This window comes from Musa acuminata, chromosome BXJ2-8 (genome assembly GCF_036884655.1).
Source record: "Musa acuminata AAA Group cultivar baxijiao chromosome BXJ2-8, Cavendish_Baxijiao_AAA, whole genome shotgun sequence".
Classification (NCBI taxonomy): Eukaryota; Viridiplantae; Streptophyta; class Magnoliopsida; order Zingiberales; family Musaceae; genus Musa; species Musa acuminata.
In genome coordinates this window covers 211,395-237,445 of record NC_088345.1, presented here as the reverse complement: position 1 = coordinate 237,445, position 26,051 = coordinate 211,395, and the positions used below count along the sequence as shown (strand labels likewise).

The following is a 26,051-nucleotide window of genomic DNA, read 5'->3' as shown; positions in this document are numbered from 1 at the left end:
TGATTCAGTTGGAATACATCCAGTCCTAAGGCCTATGAGGTTGATGTGCCATATTAACCATAGAAGGTGCAACTAAGGCCTAATGTATTCTTGATCCAAAGGATCAGATCAAGTCGAAAATAGTTAGCTAATTCCATATTATTGTGGGTGTTGTAATAAGCCATTCCGAGAAGAAGATTTTCATACCAAAATACAAGATGTAAAATTAATAATAAAAACATTAACGACACTCCTTATACAATGTATGTTGATGGTAAAATATCCAAATCTTTCTTCTATTGAGAATAAAATACACGAGTTATACACCTCTAATAATGCTTAAGTTTATTCTCTGTATTCTCTCCTATAAGTTAATCTTAATTTTTTTTCATACTTGAATTCTTTATTTTCCATGCATTTCTCTTTGCTAAAGAGAAAGGCAAAATTACTCACCCATTCTAACCAAACAAATATGGCTAACCTATTCTTTAATTTAGCTTCAATTAATCGAGTTAAATTAGAGGGCTAAACCAATTAAGCTAGAGAGAGAAAAATCCTAAAAAGTATAATTATATCATTTATGGACAAAAGGTTATTATGGGCAACAAAAAGATGGAATTAAGAGAATTGGATACTTTTCCTTAAAAAAAAAAGTCTTTTTTTCTTTTTTCTTAAGAAGCATTACCTACCTTACTTTTACTCAAATAAAATAGTGTCCTCCTCCTAATTTAAATAATATCTAAAATATCTCTTACCAACCCCAATGGTACTTTTTCATTATTTTTTCATCAATTATAAATTATTACAGTGTTTTTATTTTACTCATTTATAGTATTTTTAGTAAGGTCCTAAAATTATTATAAAACTATTTAAAGACATTATAAGTGATATCGTATTATGCTTTTTTTGGTTGTCATCGCTCGTAGATCGTTACAATGTCATATTTTTAATCTTATAATTGGTTCGGTTGAGGTTAGAAGTTTATTTTTATTATTTATACTAATTTTAAGTAGATTTTATAATATTTTTATTGCGGTGGCTAAAATAATGTAACAAACTAATTTTTTATCCCTATTTGGGTGATGTTATTCCTAAACTATTATAAATATTTATTTGAATCATATATTAAATTATTTCTTCACTTATATTTTTTTATAATATTTTTGTTGAAGTACTAAAAATATTGAAAAATATTGTAAGTGATATCATATTATTGCTCTCTATTTGTCATTGCCCATTGACCATTATGATACTAAATTTTGAGGCTTGAAGTTGATTTGGTTGATGTTATGGATCTATTTGTATCGTTTATAATGCTTTCGAGCAGACTTTATAGTATTCTTATTGTGATGATCAAAATATTATAATAAATTAAAATACTATAATAGACCAAAATACTGTAACAACAACATTTGAGAAAAATAAAAATGGAAAGGACAATCTATTTTAGAAAATTCAACTCTCATACACGTTGGATAAATAAAAATAAAAAATAATAATTTAATTAACATGAGAAAAGATATAAAAAATGAAATGAAATGAAATGAAGTATTCATTTGCTTTGCATTCGAGGGATGTAAGATTTCCACTGAACCCAAAAACTCCTTTCCCTCTTACAAGTCGGTAACCATGTTTTCTATACCGCCTTTGCTGGTAACACAAGTGAACTCCAAGGCCAACAACCATGTGCTCTCCGACACCTGTCCCATCTCTCGCAATCATTAGCATTGCAAGCCGTACATACCAACTGTAGCGAGAGAGAGAGAGAGAGAGAAACAATATAAAGAAGTAATCTCCATTCCTCCTCCTTCAAGTCCATTCACAGAATAGGAAGGAGATTTGACTCTCTGCGTGTAAAAGAGAGAGAGAGAGAGAGAGATCGAGATGAGGGAAGAGGTGGTGGTGATAGTGGGAGCTGGGCAGTCCGGCTTGGCGACGGCGGCGTGCCTTACGGCGCTGTCGGTGCCGTGCCTCATCCTCGAGCGCGACGACTGCGTCGGCTCCATGTGGCGCAACCGCTGTTACGACCGCGTCGCTCTCCACCTCGCCAAGCAGTACAGCGAGCTGCCGCACGCGCCGCACCCGCCGTCGGCCCCGACGTACCTGCCGAAGCGGGACTTCATACGCTACCTGGACGACTACGCGGCGCGGTTCCGCCTCCGGGTCAGCCTGCGCCGCAACGTGGAGTCGGCGGAGTACGACGAGGCGGCCCGGAGGTGGCGGGTCGTGGCGAGGAACGCAGAGGACGGCGCCGTGGAGGAGTACGCCGCGAGGTACCTGGTGGTGGCGAGTGGGGAGAACGACGAGGCGGCGGTGCCGGAGATTCCGGGGCTGGAGGGCTTCCGCGGCCCGGTGGTGCACTCGAGCCAGTACCGGTCGGGTTCGGGGTATCAAGGCAATGCCGTGCTGGTGGTCGGTTGCGGGAACTCCGGCATGGAGGTGGCGCTCGATCTGGCCGAGCACGGCGCCCGGACCTTTATTGTGGTGAGGAGCCAGGTAGGCCAACCAAAACATCAGGGTCTCTTTCTTCATGCTTGATCTCTTCAGCTGTATCCAATTAGGCATTCATAAATGCTGGTAATGAGTGATGGCAGTGAGAAATTATTATGATCTACCTTTCAGCTTGCAAGGATAACAAAGATTGGGGGAAAACAGATAGGAAAACTAGTGTCCAAAATTAAATCCACAAGGTTGATGATTAAGTTTATGCTTTTGATACTTTTTTTTTCTAAGGTTTCTTTCCTTGCTAGATCATGCCTTTCGTTTGTTAGGAAACAGGATTTGAAGCTCTCTCTCTCTCTCTCTCTCTCTCTCTCTCTCTCTCTCTCTCTCTCTCTCTCTTTTTCGTTTTTCCTGAAAATTTTGGATGTGCAGCTTCTTTGAACTTTTTATGTGCATTCCTACTTTGAACTGATAAATCTAATGCTTAGTTCCTCTGTTACTGCATTATATTGTTGATGTTAAACATCAGGTGTGCGCTTGAATTGAATTAAGATTGTCCAGATACAGAACAGAGTCTGATTTGAATATTGATTTTGATAAGTTCACTTTGATCCACATTTTATTTTGTTAAAAAATAAATCACTGGTATGAAATTTGATCCTGTTTTACATCTTGGCTTACCATCGTATCAACATCTGAAATTGTGTTCTGTGTGAAGATAATAACAAAATTGTTTTGGTTCATAAATTGACCAATCAATCAATGTTGATCTACAAGTCACTAATCATCAATTAGCTAATCTAACCGTATCATGGATGGCAAATGAGTCATTTCATACAAACCAATAGACTGTGTTCAAATTTGCATTAATTTGACAATTTTACCAACTTTCACAGTCACAATATAGTAATTAGGAAAACCTGTTTGCACGTATAAATTTATCTTCTTCTCTATACATTTCACCACACCAGCATAAACAAAAACTCAATTGAAATGGTGCTCATGGTTCATTGCTTCCTTATGCAGCTTCACATTGTATCGAGGGAGATATGGTTCGTGGCAATGTTTCTGATGAAATTTTTGCCATGTCGTCTACTGGATGCTCTTATTCTCTGGTTATGCTACTTCAAATTTGGCAATTTGTCAAAGTATGGCTTACACAGACCGACAAAGGGACCAATGTATTTGAAGAAATACACCCCTATATACCCTGTTGTGGACATTGGCACAGTAACGAAGATCAAGTCTGGAGAAATCCAGGTACCTACTACGCTGTCTTGCATTTTAATTTTCTTGTGATGCATTATGGGATGTTTATCTCTTTCTAGGCGAGTGTTGAATTTTTTATGTTATTGTGATTCTTATCTGTGCAAAACGATGCCCTATTAAGTGATTTATTGAAACCAAGTCTCAGAATCTCTTCAACCTGAGAATCACAATTCTGTAGTATGTAATTCCACAAATGAAGCTTTTACATATATGTCTATAGTACGCAATGTGTTGTTATTGTGTTGATTGCACAGGCTAATTTACACTCATATGACTGATTTTGATACAATATAGCATTAGCGAAAGGATGTTAGAAATTTCAGGAATAGAAAATTTGTTACCAAATTTAAGTTTCAAATGATTTGATACTTACATAGACTTTGTAAGATCTTAATATGCTATGAAAATTTTGAGCACACATTCTGTTCTGAAGTAAATATAGAAAGTATTTGCAAACAAAAATATTTGCGTCAATCACAAGAATATTTGGATTGGACAAGCCTAGCTCAAATAAGATGCATTACAAAATGAACATAGAAGGGAAATATATGCTTTTTGTACTTGAATGTACTAATCCGCACTCTTTCATAAGTATCAAAAGGAGGAAAATTATGAGATTACTCCGAATGCATTATAAATTCTGTTTCCATATCTTCTTTTACTCTCATTTTTTTTGGAACAGTGAATCATCAGCTTTACAAGCTTAATTGCTTTAGGTTTTCTATGTTATTGTCTTTAAAATATGCATATAGTGTGTTAATTAAGCAAATCTTAGTTTGATAATTGGATTAATGGCAGGTTGTACCTTCAATAAAGAGTATTAAAGACAACCATGTGACATTTTCTGATGGAAGGTTTCAGAACTTTGATGCCATAGTTCTTGCCACAGGCTACAGAAGCTCAGTGAAAAAATGGCTCAAGGTAATACGAGCTTTCATTTCACGCTTCTTTTTCCATCGCCAATTCAGTTTGTAATGCAGAAAGAAATACCAAACTTGAATCACAAATGAATAGTGGATGTTTGCAGAATGATGCTTGTCTCATTGGAGAAGATGGAATGGCCAAGCAAATGTTCCCCAACCATTGGAAAGGGAAGAACAGAATTTACTGTGCTGGGCTTGCAAGAAGAGGGATTTATGGCTCTGGGGAGGATGCACAAAGTATTGCTAATGATATTGCAAGTGACTATCAATCTGGAAAATAATGTCTTACCTGATTCTGAGAGTAAGAAAGATGGAGTAAACTGAAAGGATGTCAAGCTCATGTAAAACATTTACATCTATGTTGTCAGATAAATTATTTATTTTGCGCCATCTGTGTGAATTAGTGGTTGACTTATTTTCAGAAGCAAATGACTTCTCTAAGGTATGTGGAGAGTTCCAATCATGGGATTTAGATCCCTAATCAGTCAAAAAATGCAAGGACAAAGAAGAATCATTCTTGGAAGATGGTTGACTTACCTATATAGGACAAGTCTATTGGTGTAAATTATCTTTATAAGAAAAAAAATAAAGCAAGATGATGATATTGGGAAGTACAAAGTCAAGCAAATTGAAAATTATTACAAGTAGAAGAAAACATAGATCATGAGGCGATTCAACAATTGCTAGATAAAACATGATGAGTTGAATATTCTTGGTTGCAACTCAAAATAATTTATTAGCCAATATATATATATATATATATATATATATATATATATATATATTTTGGCATTTTGGTTATACATGTTGAGGTAAAGAGAATATCATTTGTTTCCTTAAATATGGATGATATGATTTAAAATGAAATGATCCTAACATGATTCATGAGTTTCATAGCTCTAGGAAGAATATTCTTTTTTATATGATTTGAAATGCGATCTCATCTTTGAATTGAAATAGAACAAGTAAATGCAATAATTTTTCATCTAAAATGTAAGGATCAATGCAAAAAGTGGTAAAAAAAAATTGATTGCATTTTCCAAGAATATTTTGGGTAATTTTTAAGCACTTGACAACAACTAAGACAAATGCCATGCATAGAGGTTCACCATAAAGATTCAGTGTTTCACCATCGACTAGTAAAAGAACCTTAAGCTTGGTCAAAAAGCTAGATGACACTACATTTATATCCATATCCTTTTAGATAAAAGATTGACTAATAATACAAAATAAGCTTCACAATCATAAAGGAATTCATCGACAAGATTACATGCAAGGTGGCTCTACTTGATATATGCTAAGAAATATCAATTCCAAAATGATAGAAAGAAGTTTCTTTTCACCCAATATCTAATTGGTTCGACGAAAGACTTGATATCCGACCAAGCAAAAAGTATGGTTTATATTTACCCAAGTGGCTCTTACTTCAATATACAAGGAACTAAAGTGTACCTCTAGCAAGAGAGAAGAGGAGGAGAAATCAAACGAGGTAGTAGCTTAAATGTTGCTACTTCAAAGCCATGAGAAGAACAAGAAAGCTTTTTGAGTCAACGATGACTAACAATAAGGAGAACCTCATTTAAATGTTGCTCATAGACACACGATGATGTCGACCACATCGATGAATCAAGGTAAAACCCCTCCAACCTATAAATAGAAAAAGAAAAAGCCTTAAAGTGAGATTTAACATGATGTGAATTACCTAATTGGGGGATTAAGTATGACAAAAAATAATAGCTTATCTCATTTCATTAAGTGGGTTGTAGCTTAAACTTTGGCTCACATTGAAGGAAATAAATTGAGGACTGTTCCTCAGCAGTAGCTGAAGTAGTATAAATCAACCGTAGGTGGGTAGTATAAGATTAGGTTAAGCTCTATTTTAGCGCATGTAATTTTGACCGAAGACTTCTTAAGCTTTTATGGTTTATTCTATCTAAAATAATCATTATATTTTAAAAAAACGTAGCATATAAGTATCTTCCATCAAGTTTGAATTAACAGATGTTATAGTTATTTATATACCATGTTGACTCATAATAAAGAGTTAATGTCCATTTTAACCCATTTGGTTTTGACCATGGACCTCTTACACCCTTATGTTTTATTAGTATATAAAATAATCCCTACATTTAAAAAAAATATAGCATATAAGCTCTTCTCGTCAAGTTTGAATTAACAGATGAAAGAATATGCTTACGTGATACGTTAGCCTACAATAAACCATTAATATAATAGCATATGATTTAAGTTTAAGAAAAATAATAGGTGGATTTAAAAACACGGATCCATGGCTTAATCAATTTCCTTCAAAACAAGTTTTTCCACGATCCGGTAAGCAGTGCATTAGCCTTGCCCTGACATTCATCGTAGAGGAAGGAGCATTTTAGTACTTGTGATGACCGAGAAGGTCATAATGTAGAGTTGGTCCCCTGGGCCCAAAGAGGAAACAATTAATCGCATTATACACTTTAGCATCCGGAGCTTCTTCCCTATCATACCTTGGCTCATATCCAGCACCGTCATCAAATCAATCGGGGTGAAGAATCCTATCGGTGGCGCTATCACCTCGAGAGCCACCATGTAGTTTCGGTGCTTCTATGCTTCCAAGAGCAGGGTCACCTGCGACATCATGCTCACAAGAATGCTACCAGCCTTGGACCTTAGTGTCGGTCGATGAGAGACTCCTCCATCAATACAACTAGTAGATCATGCATAAGGAGCCTATAAAACTTGTCTGTCGTTGGTTCCACATCCTTTGTCTCCTCATCGTCGTCCTAAGTTTCCATAAAGACTATTTAACCTTTGTTAACTTATATTTGACGGAAATATTTTTTAAAATATAAAAATTATTTTAGATGTAAATAAACTACGAAAACTCGGGAGGTTCATAATCAAAATGGATAAGATGAACCTTAATTCTATACGAGTAATACATATTATTCTACTTGTTTACATGAGGGTGGAGCTACCGACATCGTTCGTGATGAGGAAAGCATATGTCAAGCAGCTGGCCAGATGTATCTACACGAATACGTGGAGCAAAGGCAGTCGGATTTATCATCGTCCAAAGTGAGATGGATTCACTTTAGCAAACACATTTATTTCCCAAGTCCATGGATCATAAATAAAGCATTTGATTACTGACATTAAACAGCTATTGCTACAACTTACATTGCTTTAGAGAAATGTGCTGCCAGGAAAGCTAGGCCAGATAAAAAAAAAAAAAAGGTGGATAATTTCCCCAAGAATTAATTGTCTATAGTTCTCCAAAATGACTTCACCCCGTCATTTCATTTGGTTATGGCTTTACTATATATTTTCTTACAAGCCTAACGTTAACAGAACCGTCAAGTTCAGACCGAACCCAAATAAATCTAAAACCGGCGGTCCATCAAAAACCCAACTCCAAAATCGACTCGCGCATTGATCCGAACCGATTCCCCCGGTCCACGTTAGCTTTCTCCCCCTCCTCCTCCGCACGCTCGCCATTGCCTCTTTTCCCAACCCTCTCCTCCCTCTTCCTCTCGTCATCGGCCCCCGCACTCCCCGCCCACGTGCCGATTCGTCTCCTCCGCTTATTATTCTACCAAGGAGAAACTAGGGTTTTGCCGAACGTCGCCTCTCTCGCCCCCCTCCCCATCCTTCCCGCCGCTACGTCGATCGCCGTTCCTCGATGGAGCCGCGGCGGCACCACTCGAAGAACGGCCTCTCCTACTCCAATCTCTTCAACCTCGAGGTAATTCTCACTAATTCCTTCTCGTTCCTCTTCGCCTCTTTCTTCTGATTTTTTTGTCGAGATTCTCGTCCATCCCCGAGGTAATTCCTTTTCGTACAATGGTTGGCCTTCTCTGTAGTATTCTTGATGGGGACTTTCTCTCGACTGCCTCAACTTGGTGGCATTGGTTCTCGTGATTGGCTGTGCAGAGTTAGATTCAGCTTTCGTTTGGTTTTAGGCCGTTGTTGTTCTTAGCACTCTAGTTGGTTTTTCGTTTTCTAAAGCTTTTTTTTTTTAAAATATATTATTATATGATTGTACCGCGAGCATTACCATCAATTATGATGATTGTTTTGTTTGCTCCTTCGGTGTTTCTTGATTCCTGTTGCTATTTGTTGTTAAAGTACGCATTTTTGCTTTTCTTTCTTTCTTATATGAGGGTCTACTGTATTTATATTTCCATTCTAATGTATTGTTCTTGATGTTGTTGGTTTGCATGTAGCCGTTAATGAGCTTTCAAGTACCACAACCAGATGATGAATTTCATAATTATGAGGATAGTAGTCAGGACGAGAATAGAAGCAGCCAAGGTACTCGCCTTTATGTTCTTTGTTTAGTTTCTTTCTTCTATTCTTTTCTCCTTTTTATATTTATAGTACATGGTATCGTGACTACAGATTACACTCTAGAGACCCGTTGCCTGTTAATGCTTTTACTGCCCAAAAAATATATATCTTTTAGTGTGATACTTAGCATTCGGGTACTCATTGCTCTAATCGTGATCTGTATGCATTGTTTCTTTCTTCATGGTTGTTTGTGAAACAGGTCAGGGGGTTCTTTTTGAGCGGTGCAATGGTGAAATATCTCCAGAGTTGATCCGGAGGAGGAGGAGGCATGGTGTCGAGTCTGAGGCTGTTGCAAACTCATCCTTGAGGAATGATACTGACAGTAATGATGAGGTCGATGAAGAATATGAAAACGGAATATCCGAGGAACAATACCGTGCAATGCTCAGTGATCATGTGCAAAAATATAGGAAAGTGAAGTCCAAAGAATCGTTGTCAGGATTGGCTTCCTCTCGGATAGCAATGTCAGGTACAAAGCGAAGTCATGGGAGTAAAACTAGGAAGTTCACTGGTGAGCCTCTAGTTTCTGCTAAGGGGGAAACAACATCGCGTAAGATGGAAATATCACCTGGATACTACGAAGCTGATTTGGATGTGGATTACGATGGGGGTAATAGGTACACTTTGTCCATGGATTCTACTTACTTGGACATTGGTGAGGGTATCACATACCAAATACCTCCAACTTATGATAAGCTTGTGGCTTCGCTGAACTTACCAAGTATTGCTGACATTATAGTCGAGGAAAATTTCCTAAATGGTTCTTTAGATTTGCGGTCTCTGGCTGCCATGATTGCTACTGATAGAAGGTTTGACACGCTCAATCAAGGTGGATTGAATGAGCCTCAGCCCCAGTATGAATCACTTCAGGCTAGGTTAAAGGCACTCTCATTTGGTAATTCTGATAAAAAATTTACACTTCAAGTATGCGACATTGGTCTGGATCCATTTTCAATTCCGGAAGGTGCAGCTGGTAGGATCCGACGGTTAATCATGTCAGATTCTGGTACTCTACAGGTTTATTATGTCAAAGTCTTGGAGAAAGGGGACACTTATGAGGTCAGTTTTTGGCAAAAAGAAATTGATTATATGAGTAGGATAAAATTAAGCATTGGAATCTTATTTGGCCCTTTTAATTTGAATTATCTTTGATTTGATTACAGATTATTGAACGGAGCTTACCAAAGAAGCAAATAGTGAAGAAAGATCCTTCTGAGATTGAGAAGGAAGAGATAGAGAAGATAGGGAAAGTCTGGTTTAATATTGTAAGAAGGGATATTCCGAAGCATCATAAGATATTTACTAACTTTCACAAGAAACAACTCACAGATGCTAAACGTTTTTCGGAGACTTGTCAAAGAGAGGTATTAACCATGTTTCTGGAATGCATCATACTGCTACTTGGCGAGATTTGATTGTTGATTATATTTTTCTGTTTCCATTCTAGTTGATTGTATATATACATAAAATTTGCAGGTAAAGTTGAAGGTGAGTAGGTCACTAAGACTGATGAGAAGTGCTGCGGTTCGAACTAGAAGGCTAGCTAGAGACATGTTGATATTCTGGAAGAAAGTAGACAAGGAGCAGGTAGTTGAGCTTTTCTTTTCCACACTATAAATGTTTTAGTTATTTCCATTTGACTATGGTGTTATAACTATTTTTGCAGAGTGGTTGGATTCACTTTCTTTCCATGTTACTCTATTTTTTCATATGCAGTCTTGCAGTTCAATAATGTTGTTCTGACAAAGTTATTTCACTAACATTCAACTTGCTACATGTTTTGGTCACATTCTTCATATGAAAATTCTGTTGGTATGCATAACCATGGATGAGATGAGAACCATGTTTTCTTCTGTTAAATAGTTGAAAAAATTGTTAGCAAGAGGAACTGTTTGTAGTACCTTCTCTTTCTTTGTGTTTAATCCTGTCATGTATTTTTTTCTTCCCGGTTTAAATAGAGGCTTGAAGATTGACAACTTTTTAAAAATAGTTTATATATGTTCTTTGGATATGTTAGGATATATCCATCCGCTGCACATCATTCCATGCAAGAACACAAGAAACTTCATAATGAAGTTTTTTATTTCTTTTATCATTTCTAGGCATCTAGAAATCCCAAGTCCTCATGCACTAAAGATTGGAAGGTTTGCCATCTGCAGAAGCTAAAATTTGGTCATAAAATGAGTAAAATGCTATGAAATAGCTATAAAGCTCATTGTTGTATATGTTGGAGTTTTTGCCACGTATTTTTCATGTAATTCCATATGTCTAGTGGTGCACATTTGAGATTGTGGCAGTATGGAACTGCATAGAACTTTAATATGTTAGATTGGCGTTGAATTGCAATTGGATCGGTATCAAGCACCCTAATCCTTGATTTAAGGTGCTAGTGGAGCAGTTCCAATAGCTCCAGAATAAAATGTGATAAATTGACTAAGCAATAGGTCTTTTTTAGAGCTGGATTCTTTGCTGCAGAAATTATTTCCCTTCTTGAAATGTATTGGATCATGTGGTGAAACATGGATTTTGATTCAATATCAATCTTTAAATATTGTACCTTAAAGCATGTAGAACAGTTTGAAAAGTGGTAGATGTGTGAAATAAACATTCCTCAGTATTCTTTGTAGCTTTTACAATATATCATATGGTCCATGCAAGGAATTTTCTGTAATTGTGATCTTTAACTTAAAAACTGGTGAATTGGATAAAATAAGTTCTGACGGTGTTTGCTTATTGCTTTATCAAAAAAGCTATTTTGTCTCTATACATTTTTTGGTTCTTAAATATATATTCCAGGACATTGGTAAATCAATTGGGAATATCAATTTCTTCTTGAAGCATCCTTAAGTGAGTATATGCTATTTGAAAGAACTGAAAATGTGGTTTTAGGCTGAACTGAGGAAGAAAGAAGAAAGGGATGCAGCTGAAGCTTTGAAGCGTGAGGAAGAATTACGTGAAGCTAAGAGACAACAGCAGAGACTTAACTTTCTCATATCACAGACGGAGCTGTACAGTCATTTCATGGGGAACAAGTCTTCAGCACAACCTGTGGAGAACTTATTGGTGGTAGAAGGTGAAGCTAAACTTCCAGAAGAGGAATCATTGCCTCTTGATTCTAAATCAGAGGATGAAGAGGATCCAGAAGAAGTTGAACTTAAGAAGGAAGCTCACAGGGCCGCCAAACAAGCTGTTTCTCAGCAGAAAAAGATTACAAATGAATTTGATTATGCATGTTTAAAGCTGCGACAAGTAGCTGAAACCAAGGATCAGGCAAATGACTCAGCTGGAGGGTCAAATGACATAGACCTTCTAAACCCGTAAGTTTACTCATACTAAGCACCATCCATTGACCAAAACAAGAAAGGAATAGCTATTGCTTGTTATAGTCTAACGTTAACTATATCATGATATGTATCTTCAGCTCCACAATGCCTGTAACATCAACTGTACAAACACCGGAGATGTTTAAAGGGCATCTTAAAGAATATCAGCTGAAAGGATTACAATGGCTAGTTAACTGTTATGAACAGGTAATCATTTGGATTCTCTTTGCAAAAATTCTTGCCACAATTGGATATCACTCGGCTTTTCAAGCCTTTCTTGGGGCTTCTTGGTTTACTTCTTTTTTCACTTCTGTTTTTGTACAGGGTTTGAATGGAATTCTTGCTGATGAAATGGGCCTTGGAAAGACAATCCAAGCTATGGCCTTCTTGGCTCATTTGGCTGAGGTTGGTGACTGATTATTAAGTGATCTTCAGAACTGTGTTTGAATGCCACATGTTAGTTTCCATATATCTGTTGTGACTTAGGTTATCTCTGGTTCAGGCATTTTGATAAACTGGTTAGAGTTGAGAATGATCAAATTACCATTCAAAAGAGTTCTGACTGAATAACCCAAGATAAAGCAACCCACCTAAAGGGTGGGTTAATATAACATTTGCAATTGATTTTCTTGTTGGTCCAGATTACATAGTTAGCTAGATAAGCAAGAAAAAACTTGTTTAAAGTTAGCAAATTATGTAATTTAGTCCAGTTATGTTGACCACCACGAATGTTCTTGTCTAGAATTTAGTTCACATTTTATGTTTTTGTTGGTGGATTAGAGCTATTTTCGGTTTACAGTTTGGCATACCAAGTTTTTAAAGATCTGTTTCAGCTTTCAACAACTACAACTCTTGCATGTTCCTTTACATTTGATAATTATGTGAGCAGGAAAAGAATATTTGGGGTCCATTTCTGGTTGTTGCACCATCTTCTGTCTTGAATAATTGGGCTGATGAAGTCAGTCGGTTCTGCCCTGATTTCAGAACACTTCCATACTGGGGTGGGTTAAATGAAAGAACAGTACTCAGGAAAAACATTAATGCAAAGCGTCTTTATAAAAGGTAAGTTGTGTGTGGCTATGAACATGCTATTCTTCTTTTGATCTTGTATTGGTAAACTGTAACTCCCATTTTGTATTGTTGTGATCACTAATAGCTTCTTTCTTTATAGGGATGCTAGATTTCACATACTAATTACAAGCTACCAGTTGATTGTGACTGACGAGAAGTACTTACGACGGCTAAAATGGCAATATATGGTTTTAGACGAAGCCCAAGCTATAAAAAGTTCAAGCAGGTGGTTGTTTTATTCTGTGATTTTTTTACATATTTATTGATAGAAACTTTAAAAAACTTTATTTATTCTGAATTTCTTAAAGCTACTTTGCAGCCAATATATAGGTCTCCATCTCAACTAACATCCTTGTTATAGAAGGATGCTTTTCTTTATAACTCACATGTGCAGCCTGTTTTATTTATATATTGTAGTATACGATGGAAGACGTTGCTCAGCTTTAACTGTAGAAATCGCTTGCTTCTGACTGGAACTCCAATACAAAACAATATGGCCGAGTTGTGGGCCCTTCTTCATTTTATTATGCCAACCTTGTTTGACAGTCATGAGCAGTTTGATGAGTGGTTTTCCAAAGGGTATGGCTTTGTAGGATTCTTTCTTGTTCAAGTTTTGTTTCAATGCATTTCTTGCTAAATTCCTTTTTTATTGTCAGTATTGAGAGTCATGCAGAACATGGAGGCACCTTAAATGAACATCAGCTCAATAGACTGGTGAGTGTAATTGTTATGTGGCATGAGTACATTAACTATATCTGATAGCTCTCTGCTTGACTGAAAATGAAAAGCATAGTTTGCCAACATTGCATCACATCTTCTTTCTTGAAATATTTACTTGGAATAGAGAGGAAAAACTTAACCTGACTTGATGTGGTCAAGGGTAAATAGACCACAGGACATGTATGTACAAAATCATATACGATATATAAGCAACATATTCACTTTATAGATTTTTTTACTTGAGATAATATTCATAAATACTCATTAGCATATTCCTTTTCGTAGTCTATTTTCTTTGCAACAGGTTATGCATTTTCATGTATTGATAAGTATTTTAAGGTCTTTGCTAGTTAACTTTCCAGTAATGGTATCTATATAATGGAAAAGAAAAGAATGAATTGACCTTTTCTAAAGCTTGTTAGCTGGATTATCGGTGAGGTGCCTAAGATATTCGATGGGCTCTATGACAAGTTTATTGCATAGGTCACCTTATCTATATGACAACTTTGGTCTCCCAGCTACTGTCTCTTCTCTGAGAATAATCTTCTCTTTCCTCTATCATTGCTATACTGAACTGTTCTTGAAGTATCACTACATGATGATTTGGATTGATCAAGTGCCTATATCTGATTAAGGATCCATAATTCTATTGTCATGAGTAAAGAAAATGTTATCTATATATGTTATGCCAATCCCAAAGGTCATATTCGAGTTGTTAATTATATAAGGATAGGTGTTTCATTCTAGGGGTATGTGATTTTCTTCTTATTCTTGTAGCATGCAGTATTGAAGCCTTTCATGCTGAGGCGAGTTAAGAAAGATGTCATATCAGAGATGACAGGGAAAACAGAAATCACAGTTCATTGTAACTTGAGTTCTCGACAGCAGGCTTTTTATCGTGCTATAAAGAACAAGATATCCCTTGCCGAGCTTTTTGATGGTAGCCGTGGCCATATGAATGAGAAGAAAATAGTTAACTTGATGAATATTGTCATACAATTAAGGAAGGTACACCTTTTTATGTAAACTTTAAAAATTGTAGTCTTTATAAATACTTTTAATCCTTGTTCATCCTGTAGTATATTCAGTACACTCTAGGTTATCTTGTAAATGTGTGATATTCTAATGGTGAGGTCTATTATCTGAGAATGTTTCTTTATATTTTAGGTGTGCAATCATCCAGAGTTGTTTGAGCGTAATGAAGGAAGCTCATATTTTTACTTTGCGGAGATCCCAAATTCTCTTCTTCCATCTCCATTGGAGGGAGTAGATGTTAATTATGCAGGAAATAGGAATCCAATAACATATAAGGTGCTTTTTCCATATTCCCTTTTCATTTATCAATTGATTATGCGCTTCCATGGGATTGGCCTTTCAGTTTACTATGTCCATGAATTTCTTCTTTTCCTTTATTGTAGTATTTTTTTTTCAAATTTCAGGTGCCAAAGCTGATCCATCAAGAAATTATTCGAAGCACTGAAGTACCTTTTTCTGTTCCTCGACGTGGTGTTCACTGTGAATATTTTGAGAGGCTTTTTGATATATTTTCACCAGGCAACATTTATGAGTCTGAATTGCCAAAGTATAAATGCCTAGTAAACTCTTCTGAAGTTAGTGGAACATTTGGATTTACTCGTCTGATGGATTTATCACCTATAGAAGTCTCATTTTTAGCCAAGTGTGTGCTACTTGAGAGGCTGTTCTTTTCTGTCTTAAGGTGGAATAGACAACTCATTGATGAAACCTTGGACCTGTTTATGGAGACAGAAGGTGATGATCTTGAAAACAGTCATTTGGATAGACAAACTACTAGAACTATTGCACGGATGTTGCTGTTGCCAACAAGGTCTGAAGCAAGCTTGCTTAGAAGAAGGCTTGCAACTGGTCTTGGTGATGCCCCATATGAGGCTTTGGTTACCTCTCATAATGATAGGTATACATCGAACATCAGGCTTTTGCGTGCAATGTATGCATTCATTCCACGAGCCAGAGCTCCACCAGTAAGTTCAATTGTTTATCTTTCTTTCACTATTGCTGATATCAGATTTTCACTTGCTATATACAGAGAAGATAGTCTTTTCAAAAATGTAGCTCAGTGTGTTATTTATAAGGTTCGCCGTACCGTACCGTACCGGCGTTTCGACTCGTGCTCGGTACGGTACGGTATGGGTGTACCGAGCACTGTAGCACTGCTACAGTGCGGACCGGTACAGGGCGGTCCGCGTACCGACAACTTGTCGGACCGGTACGTACCGCCCGTATCGGGCGGTACGGCTCGGTACGACAAACCCTACTTATTTGCACAATTATCAATGGTTTTGAATTATACTCAGGCAATCTCTTTTTGGCATTAATTTTTATATTCTGGTTCACAGATACATGCTCAGTGTCCTGACAGGAGCTTTGCCTACCAAATAAATGAGGAACTTCATCATCCTTGGATGAAGAAATTGTTTCTTGGATTTGCACGCACCTCTGAGTTTAATGGTCCTAGAAGGCCTATGCATCATCATCACTTGATCGAAGAGATTTCTCAGTCATATGCGATTGAGCCCATTTTTCAGCTTCCATACAGGATTTTTGGTTCTTCACCACCCATGCAAAGCTTTGATCCTGCTAAAATGCTCACGGTACTGATTTTTGATTTATAGAACAATTGAAATGTGAGATAACCTCCAGGCTATTCTGTGGAATCTGTTGGTGGTCATGCTTTTTCAGCTATTTTAGGTGTGATGCTGTTAAATTGTCATTGGATGTAGCCACTAATCTGCAAATCTTTTTTGTAGGATTCTGGGAAGCTTAAAACACTGGATATACTACTGAAACGTCTCCGGGCTGAAAATCATCGTGTGCTTTTATTTGCACAGATGACAAAAATGTTGAATATTCTTGAGGTATTTGTAATTTCTACTGACAGCCTTTATATCTTTTTTCCCCTCAAAACTTCTCAGCAATGTCAACTAAGTGATGAGAACTTGGCTTTAGAGTGTGGGTCAATTAGTTTCTTCAAAAAATTTAATTGCTAAGAGTGGGATAGTAAATGAAAAGTTTACTGTGTTCCAGTTTAGAGTGTTGGTCTGTCTTTTAAGCTTCAACAATGATTTAACAGACTTCTACTTTAGAATGCTCTGGATCATCTAGTCTGAAACAACATACGTGCTAACATATGCTGGATCATCTTATCAGATAACATTTTTTTATTTTCCTGGAAAAGATTGTGTAGTGTTTAACTGTGGTGTTAGCTACTATTATCTAGTAAGAAACGTGGCTCTGATTATCTGATAGCCTCCACTTTGATGGAGAGGATTTCTAGTGAACATGGAGTACAGAAGTCTAATGATGTTCTTAGATTCTTGCATTAAAGAGTGTTATTGGTTATGGAATTCTAGTTCTTGAATAGCATGGCTAGTTTCTGCAACTTTTCTTAACTTAAATTAACCTTAAAAAGTTTGCTGTCTGTTAGGGAATTGCAGTTTGTTTTTGATGGGTACGAATCCTCATGCTGAAAGGGCTTCATTTCTTCGATGATATTAGACATATAAAAGGATTTAACAGAAAGGACAGTTTCTTAACATTTAGAACTTAAAAGCCCATGCCTCTATTTTGTTACCTTGGTTCAAAGGAAACAAGTTTTCTTTTCCTTCAGTATTCAGAGGTTCCATTGTGATGTATTTATATCTATCAATGGTAGTGACATACTTTTTTTACTACGAACTAGCAACTTCTTCCAGATGAGAACACTAAAATATTTTGCAGGACTATATGAACTATAGGAAGTACAAGTATTTTCGACTAGATGGATCATCTACTATTATGGACCGTCGTGACATGGTCAGAGACTTCCAGCGCAGGTAAGCAGTCTTCTTTATAGTAATATCTTAGAAGTATGTGAATTAAATTGGTACAGGGGTCCTATAACTAAGATATTTGATGATTAAGCTATTTAATACTTTGCTTTAGTTGACCTAGGATTTTGTTTCTGTGCAGGAATGATATTTTTGTTTTCTTGCTGAGTACAAGAGCTGGAGGGCTTGGTATTAATTTGACTGCTGCTGATACTGTCATCTTCTATGAGAGTGACTGGAATCCAACTTTAGACTTACAGGCAATGGATAGGGCACATCGATTGGGTCAGACAAAGGAGGTCAGTGAAATTAATAATGTTCAGTTTAGATCACATGCAAACATTGTCAAGTTTTGCATACTCCAAGGTTTTTAATAGTCTTGCTGTCTAAATCTATGAAACAATACTTGAGGGTGTAAAGATGTCTACCTTATATTTGCACATTGCTTAGTTATTGTTATAATCACCTATATTCTGATTGTGAGGAAGTGTAATGAACATAATAATTAAATAACGAAACTATACTTACGGGTGTAAAGACGTCTACCTTATATTTGCACAAGGGTATACATTGCTTAGTTATTGTTATAATCACCTATTATTCTAATTCTGACGTAGTGTAATGTACATAATAATTAAACAACCAATTATATATTCATTGAAGTATTTGTAACCGATGCTGGTTTCTATTTGCATAGCCTGGCATGAGATACTGGGCAATTTAATCTTTGACATCACCGGAGCCATGTTCTCTTGATACATTTTTTTTTATAAATTATTACCATGTAAAGGAGAATATATGAATTTTGTTGCGAATGGTGAGCAATATTTTCTGGCAAAATGGTTGATGCAATTGAAATTCTGTTAGAATGGAGAGACCTGCGAAGAAAAAACTTTGTGGTCCCCCTTTGCTTTTTGAAACTCAAAGCATGTGATCAGCCTTCTGTAGGCTTCTGTGAACTTTTGAAGTGTATTTAAGTAAGGTTCTCAATTTTGACTACTGGATTCATGTGGGTTCTTGGTCAGAACTTATGGGTCCAGTCCGTTCCTGCATACCAACATATGGAGGAAGAAGAGGAGGGAAGGGTGAGGAGGTGGAGAAGAAGAGGGGAGGAGGATAAGTCGGTGGCGGTTGAGGAGGATAAGTTGGTGGCTGAGGAGGAGGATGAGGATAGGAGTACCACTGTGTGGTGGGAGGTGAGTGGCAGCATGCAGGGCATCTGTGAGAATTGCAGGGGGTGGGATTGCAGGAGGCATGGGGAAGTGGGGTCAGTTTTAGGATTTAGGTTTCTAGCCCTTGGACCATGCAGCAAGCCCTTCTTCAATTGACTGTGTATGTTGGGCAAGATGGATGGTTGATTTTAGAACTTGTAATTTGTTCTATCATTGCATGGATTACAGAGTAAAAATAAATAGATTTTTCATGAATAGTTTTATATTAAATTCTTGTTTCTTAGCATATTTGGATTTCTTTTTTGTGTATATTTTCTTTATATCACTTGTTTTGAAATTTTCATAACCTGGAACAACTATAATCCTTTCTCATATTTGTGATTACTGTACCATATTTAACATTTATTAATGTGAATTTGAAGCATCTCAGACAACATTTTCCTTATGGAATGACCTAGTATAGTTTTTTTTATATGGATATTAAGAATTGTTGCTTATTCCTGTCTTTCTACAGCAAATAATAACCTTCATTAATTTCTTAAAAGAGAAACTATTTCCATTTTAGCAAAAGGAGTAATTCTAGAGAGTCTTTCCATGGAATTATCAGTTCATATTCACATCATCTGTAGCTGAACTTGAAAATCATGAATGAACTTCTGTAACATCTTTTTTTACCTTTTTAAATAGCACTTCATTTTTCGTGCAAGGTTGTATGGACTTATCCAGTTGGATCTAATTCAAACTTGTAAGAGAACTTAAAGCCCATGTGGAAAAAATACCACTGGTTTATGCACGTCATAGATATGCCTGGATGTCTGCATTTTTCTTTTTCCGGTTGGACAGTTTCTGTCTGTCTGCCTGACATAGACAGAAACTGTTGCATTTGCAACCTTTATTTTTAATTCAACTTCAGTGTATTGATGTGTACTGAGATGCCTTCATTGATGATATGTCATATTACTCTTCAGGTTACCGTTTATAGACTCATTTGCAAAGAAACAGTTGAAGAAAAGATTTTGCAACGGGCAAGCCAGAAGAATACCGTGCAGCAGCTTGTCATGACAGGTGGTCATGTTCAGGGTGATCTCTTGAAGCCTGAGGATGTTGTTTCTTTACTCCTTGATGATGCTCAGTTGGAGCAGAAATTGAGAGAAATACCGTTACAGGTGGCTATCCCTTAACACCCAACATTTCTTTGTTTTCCACTCAACCTCCGAAGCTATAGTGGTTATCTAGATATGGTTTGTCTCACCATGGTATGTCAGAGTCATGGTTCCAAATATCAATTCATATGGTGTGTATTGAATAGTATTTTGGCATACATGGTCTGATAGATTACCAAAATTGGTAAAGGATTGATATTTAAAACCTTGGTCAAAATAGCTCTGAGTTTCATAATTTAGTATTTTGGATGAATATCTTTTATCTGGTTTTGCAGCGTAGAACAATGTTTATGTAGTTATGATAATTGGAGTTTCTTGTTAAATATATCAAACAATTTAAGTTCTACTTCACTTATGGCTGATTATAGTTACCGTCATCTTTCTTTAGCAGCCAAAGGATCGACAGAAGAAAAAGCGGTTAAAGGGAATACGAGTAGATGAGGAGGGGGATGTATCTCTGGAGGACTTCACAAACAGTGGTTCTGCAGAAAACGAGTTGGAGAAAGAGAATGCACATAGGAAAAAGGTATTCTTGGCTAAAATAAAGTTGCTTCACGGTTCATAATTTGCATAACTGAATTTTATGATGAAAATTTTAAATAATGGATTATGGTGTTTTCTTTTGCACTTACATCAAATATTTTCTTTTGTTACATCTGGATGCAAATTTTTTCTTATTCTCGTGTTATCATGCTATTTGTTAAGTGATGCCTAATTTCTAATGTTGACTGTCATAAGTTCACCGTTCTCAACAATTGGCTAGTGACAAATACGTTGAATTTGGACAAACTGCATCGACTTACCGATTTTTAAAAAACACTCTTGAGTTGATAGAACTAGAAAAATTATTTGATGGTGACAAAAATTTTGGAGTGTATGAACATGGGTATATTTTCATGTAGAATGGATTTATTAAAAATTCAACAGCCGCAGAGCAGCACCTATGCCTTCAGAACTTCAAATGCATAGTGTTATTTATTTGAATTCTTAATTATATCTTTAGTTAGCTGGTGAATATTTTTCAAATTAAATCTTAAATCAATGAACTGCTAGTTTATTTTAATTTAATTTAGTGTAATTTTGGATGATAATTGGTTAGAGAAAATAACTCAAATTTTCTTTTGAGAAATTCAGAGGATTTTATATTTAGTGAGTATGCATGGAAATAGTCATTTGTTACAGTTCTCCTTTAAGAACTAACACAAGCAGATGGTCATCTGCACTTTGATCATCCAATAAAATTGTTGTAGATTTATTTGTCTTTACTTTGGTTTTGATGGATCTTTACATCCGTTGTGCAGAGGAAAGCAAAATCCCAGAAGGATAATCCTTTACAGTTGCAGAACCCTCAGAGAACTGCAGAGGACATGGATCTGCTACTTGAAACTGATGAACCCAGTCCAAGTGGGTATGAGGAAGATCATATTGTCCAAGAAAGGTCAAAAAGATTAAGAAGGCCAACAAAGAGCATCAATGAGAATCTTGAACCTGCATTCAACTCTGCAGACAACATGCCCATTATGAACTCTTCCGAAGACCAGCCGACTTCATATGACTATAAATCTGGTGTCTACGGGTCTGGTTCACAGGATGCCTTGCCATCTCAAGCTCCGGTTGCATAAGAGTTAAAGAGGAGGACCTAAACCATCTTATGAGATCTCTTGGGCAGCCTAAGGTTTCTGAAAGCACAATGATGGGAAAAATTTAGTGCAACCAGACCTGGCTCTCTACTTGTCCGAGTTGGAAAAGCAATGCTAAGCTCCAGCGGACATTGCTCAGTGTTCTGAAGCTATGGGGAAGCAGTGCGGAGTTATCTACACATGCCAGGAGGATCAGTCCGGCATTTGCCGGTCTCCATATTACATGGAACTGGCTATGTACAGAGACATTGTATACTGAAATTAAAGGTGCTCAAGAGTCGTAGTGATTTTATTTTTGCTGTCTCCTCTTATTTTTTGGGGTGCGAAATTAAAACCTGCACTAAGAACGTTGGGAAATGCTGCAAAATTTGCACCGAAGTGCAGCAGTGTAAATAATCCTTCCAGGTTTTTGGCTATTTAAGCTTCTGATCCTTTGTCGGTCATGAACTCGGGATATTGTGTGGAGGGAGTTGTCGCTTTCCACCAGTTGTACTTCCATTATAGTAATACGAAAGAGGATCAATGCGTGTCGTGTTGCAGTAGGAAGCATAAAAGTCTTATCGATCTGCTAAGATATTAGCTTCCTCCCAGTGACAAGGCATGTAAATTGACCCTTCCCCTTTGGAGTATATATCGTGGAAAGGCTCCACGATGGCTAACTTCTCATTGGATTAAGTATTGCACTCTATTACACTGATGATACCTGGTTGTAAAGAGTCATCATATCTTGCTAGATATACAACATATGGTGATGAGGGTGCTAGATATACAACATACGGTGATGAGGGTAATAATGACGATTAGACTCGGGTTGACGACAGCTGCCCTAGAAATATGCGACTCTGTTAACCTGATAACACCTGGTCAACACGGATCGGAACGTCGACCGAGGCACATTAACATCTTGCGCGAGTCCGGTCCTACACGCCACGTCAACTGGTGTCAGACGCTACCAGGAGTACGATCCTGCCCCCTACAAGCGGGCACATCAGGCAACGGTAACCTCCCGTATAAATACCCTCGCGTTTATCAGAGTAGAAAAAAGGGGAAAAGAAAGACAAAAACCCCCTGTGACTATCAACTAACTTGATTGTCGGAGGGGTCGGGCTGAGCTCTCCCGACCCGACCTATGTGCAGGTGCGAAGACGGAGGCCTCCCACTAAACGCCCAAGCGAGGAGCCCTCTCCCGGAGGAAACGATGACCCTTTCGTGATCGGACCACCGCAGTCGGCCACCTTAGCGGTCTCAAGGGTCGTCCCAGAAAAATCCCCTTTATTCGGACCCGAACCAAGTCGCGTCAGCCTTGAGGCCACAGCTTAAAGTTGTTTACACTAACATCTGGGTAACATAAGTCATACACCAAATCAAACAACACAAGATTGATAGAGAGTATCATGAACAATATCAAAGTATCGATATTTCAAACATCAATTGTTAGCACGCATGAATACCACGTCTGACACACATGAATGATTAATACATGAAGACTCGTTTATTTGCCAACATATGGCTTTATTAAAATGCATCCATGTGTTAATTACGAAGATCTTACAATTATTTTTGTATAAAAAGTGACAGAATTACATTATTAATACAATAAATAATTTAACAAAAGTATCTAAAATAACTAATACTTATGAAATTGGCATTTGTTACAAACAAATAAGTGATAAGAAATATACAACATTAAATCTTTTCTTATAGCCAATATAAAAAAAAACAGATATATTTCTTGCATTTTCATTTGATGCATGTCTAAGTTTGCATCTACATAAGTTAAATTATGATCTCTATACTTATAAAGTGAAGCATTTAATCTTGTTTTTCCTTACGTCATCGATTCTGTTGATCAAAATACTACAACAAAATTGATCACTGAGCACGTGATGACTTTGCTTTACCTTGGTTTACCACGTATAATTTTTTTATCAGTAAAGTCGATGAGGAGAAATAAAATTAAATATTTTACTTTCATAAATATAGAGATCCCAATATAATTTTTAAAAATATAAGGAACGAGATGCTAATGATAATTAATTACAAGTGATAATATTAACCCTCATCATTATCACTTTGGATAATGATAAGTATGGGCCCAATGTGGAAACTTGAAGGCTAAAACCTTGTGTGAGCCATCATCATCCTCGTCATATTCGTTCAACATGGCTGTTCCTTCTCCATATTTGCTCATCATACCAATAACAACTGATGGAGAAATAAAGCCAAGAAACAAACCTCTGAGTAATTCTTAAAGATATTTGTACACGAAGAAGCCACAAACCTAACGTTTTTCTTTGATTCCATCGGGTTGATTGATCCGCACCCAACCCTTTGGTCTTTTTCACATTTCGTTTCACAAAACCATCCTTCCGCCCATCACCGCCATCCATTTTGGTCATCGACGTATCTGGCCGTCCATCATGCGCACGAAGTCCTCGAAGCCCACGAAGCCGTCGCCGTCGGCGTCGACGCCGCCGATCATACGGCGGCAGTCCTCGAGCGTGCACCCGCAGTCGCCCAGCGTAGCGAACACGCCCAGCAACTCCTCCGCCGAGATCTTGCCGTCCCCGTCAGCGTCAAATACCGCGAACGCCTCACGGAGCTCGGACTCTCCGCCGCCGGAGCTGGCGGCCAGCGCGGGTCCGAGGGCGGCGAACTCGTCCAGGCTGAGACACCCGTCGCCGTCGCGGTCCATCTCCGCCACCATGGACGCCACCTCCTCTGCGGTGGGCGCGTCCGGGACGAGCCGCCGCAGCACCGCCTCCAGCTCCCGCTTCGTGATCTTGCCGTCCCCGTCGCAGTCGAACATGTTGAACAGGTCAAGCAAGGAGACCTCATCAGTGAAGAGAAAAAGCGGCGCCTTTCCGTGGGCCGCTTGGAGGACGGATCTCGGCGTTGTTTGGAGGCCAGTTGCCGTCGAGTACTCTTCCGAATAAGAAGAAGCGGAAGAAGAAGAAGAAGACGCGTTCAAAGCGTCGGCTCGAGCGATGGCGCGCCTGCCCTTCTTGTTCTTTGCGGCGGCGGCGTACTTCTTGAAAGAGCTCAAGAAGGAATCCACACTTAGCTTCATTTCGAGGCGTGGAAGAAGAAGAAGAACACGAAGAAGAAGAAGAAGGAAGAGAGAGAGAGAGAGAGAGATTTGGGTGGGGAAGGTAGAGAAGGGGAGAGGAAAGAGTTAAAACAGGGATGAGGAGAGAGAAGAGTGGGAGACGGCAGTGAGCTTCGAGGAAGCTTCGTCGTTGGAATTGTCGCATTGATTTGGCATGCTTTTCAATGGCATTGATGTGAAATAATGGTGTTCTTTGATGTTTTATCTACATCGACATAACATATTTCCTCTTTATATTTGAATATTATATATGTGTTTCCAAAAATTTTACATTTCTCATGTATATCCCTTCAAATCCTTAAATCGTTCACATATAAATACTCTGATTAATAACTAAGAAATATTCCTGCTACTAAAAAACTTATTTTTATTACTAGTGCTATAATTATTTGATATTTTTAAAAAATAAAATATCAACATAAATCTGATTTTTAATTTTATTATTATTTCCACTAGTCAATAGGTAGAGATTAATTGTATACATATAAGGATATACATTTAAATTTTACATTCTTTTATTTTGACCTTTGAATGGGTGTGTGCTTTGCTGTGCACGTGAGTAACTAATTAATTCATTCCCAGACATCAGTCAAGCTAATTAAACAAGACTTGTTTGTATGTTGGATCGTTAGAGGTCTCGAGGGTTTCTTTTGGTGGGCAAGCGGCGCTCGATGGCCTACGTACGTGTTACCGTGGGCGAGTGGTTTTGAGGTGTCACGAGGGGTTGATTCGCTTGTATTTGAACGAGGTGATTGCTTTACGTGGTTTCGAGGAGATATTGTGACGGAAAGAGTTTCATTCGATGATAACATCGTAGATCCATCGACAAAGTCATCTGAAGATAATATCTTAGATTTTTTTTAAACGTCACAAGGGTCTGATTGAGATCAGACACGTATATGATTGACTTTAGGTCAAGTGAGAGATTACTAGTCATAGATGTCTTGCAAGCCAATCATATAAATGATGACACGTGTGACATGATACACATTCTTTTTTACTTATTATATTATTTTATATTTTATCACTTTATCTTACATGCTGCATATATTGT

General features: G+C 37.5%; 3 protein-coding genes across 5 annotated transcripts; 2 read left to right on the top strand and 1 right to left on the bottom strand.

Moving 5' to 3' along the window:
* The first annotated feature begins 1,784 nt into the window (after positions 1 to 1,784).
* LOC103994209 (probable indole-3-pyruvate monooxygenase YUCCA5) lies at positions 1,785 to 5,003 on the top strand. Of its 2 annotated transcripts, none has more exons than XM_009414540.3 (4): positions 1,785 to 2,475; positions 3,448 to 3,681; positions 4,489 to 4,611; positions 4,718 to 5,003. In XM_009414540.3, exons 1-4 carry the CDS (start codon positions 1,864 to 1,866, stop codon positions 4,892 to 4,894), a joined length of 1,146 nt encoding a protein of 381 aa, XP_009412815.2. In that variant the 5' UTR covers positions 1,785 to 1,863; the 3' UTR covers positions 4,895 to 5,003. The 2 variants fall into 2 exon arrangements, with proteins under 2 accessions (XP_009412815.2, XP_064975428.1); XM_065119356.1 differs by having other exon boundaries at positions 4,705 to 4,841.
* A 3,064-nt stretch (positions 5,004 to 8,067) lies between these two features.
* On the top strand, positions 8,068 to 22,180 carry LOC135618478 (chromatin-remodeling ATPase INO80-like). 2 transcript variants are annotated; one of them, XM_065119354.1, is made up of 22 exons: positions 8,068 to 8,349; positions 8,831 to 8,918; positions 9,154 to 10,013; positions 10,118 to 10,318; positions 10,431 to 10,541; positions 11,844 to 12,271; positions 12,376 to 12,484; positions 12,602 to 12,682; positions 13,167 to 13,339; positions 13,449 to 13,574; positions 13,766 to 13,927; positions 14,005 to 14,062; positions 14,846 to 15,076; positions 15,236 to 15,379; positions 15,508 to 16,068; positions 16,444 to 16,698; positions 16,855 to 16,962; positions 17,825 to 17,919; positions 18,056 to 18,212; positions 20,054 to 20,251; positions 20,640 to 20,774; positions 21,550 to 22,180. In XM_065119354.1, the coding sequence occupies exons 1-22, from the start codon at positions 8,287 to 8,289 to the stop codon at positions 21,868 to 21,870; spliced, it is 4,665 nt and encodes a 1,554-aa protein (XP_064975426.1). In that variant the 5' UTR covers positions 8,068 to 8,286; the 3' UTR covers positions 21,871 to 22,180. The 2 variants fall into 2 exon arrangements, with proteins under 2 accessions (XP_064975426.1, XP_064975425.1); XM_065119353.1 differs by having other exon boundaries at positions 20,637 to 20,774.
* A 1,925-nt stretch (positions 22,181 to 24,105) lies between these two features.
* LOC135618480 (calmodulin-like protein 2) lies at positions 24,106 to 25,081 on the bottom strand. Its single transcript, XM_065119355.1, has one exon. It carries the CDS (start codon positions 24,956 to 24,958, stop codon positions 24,284 to 24,286), a length of 675 nt encoding a protein of 224 aa, XP_064975427.1. The 5' UTR covers positions 24,959 to 25,081; the 3' UTR covers positions 24,106 to 24,283.
* Positions 25,082 to 26,051: the final 970 nt, after the last annotated feature.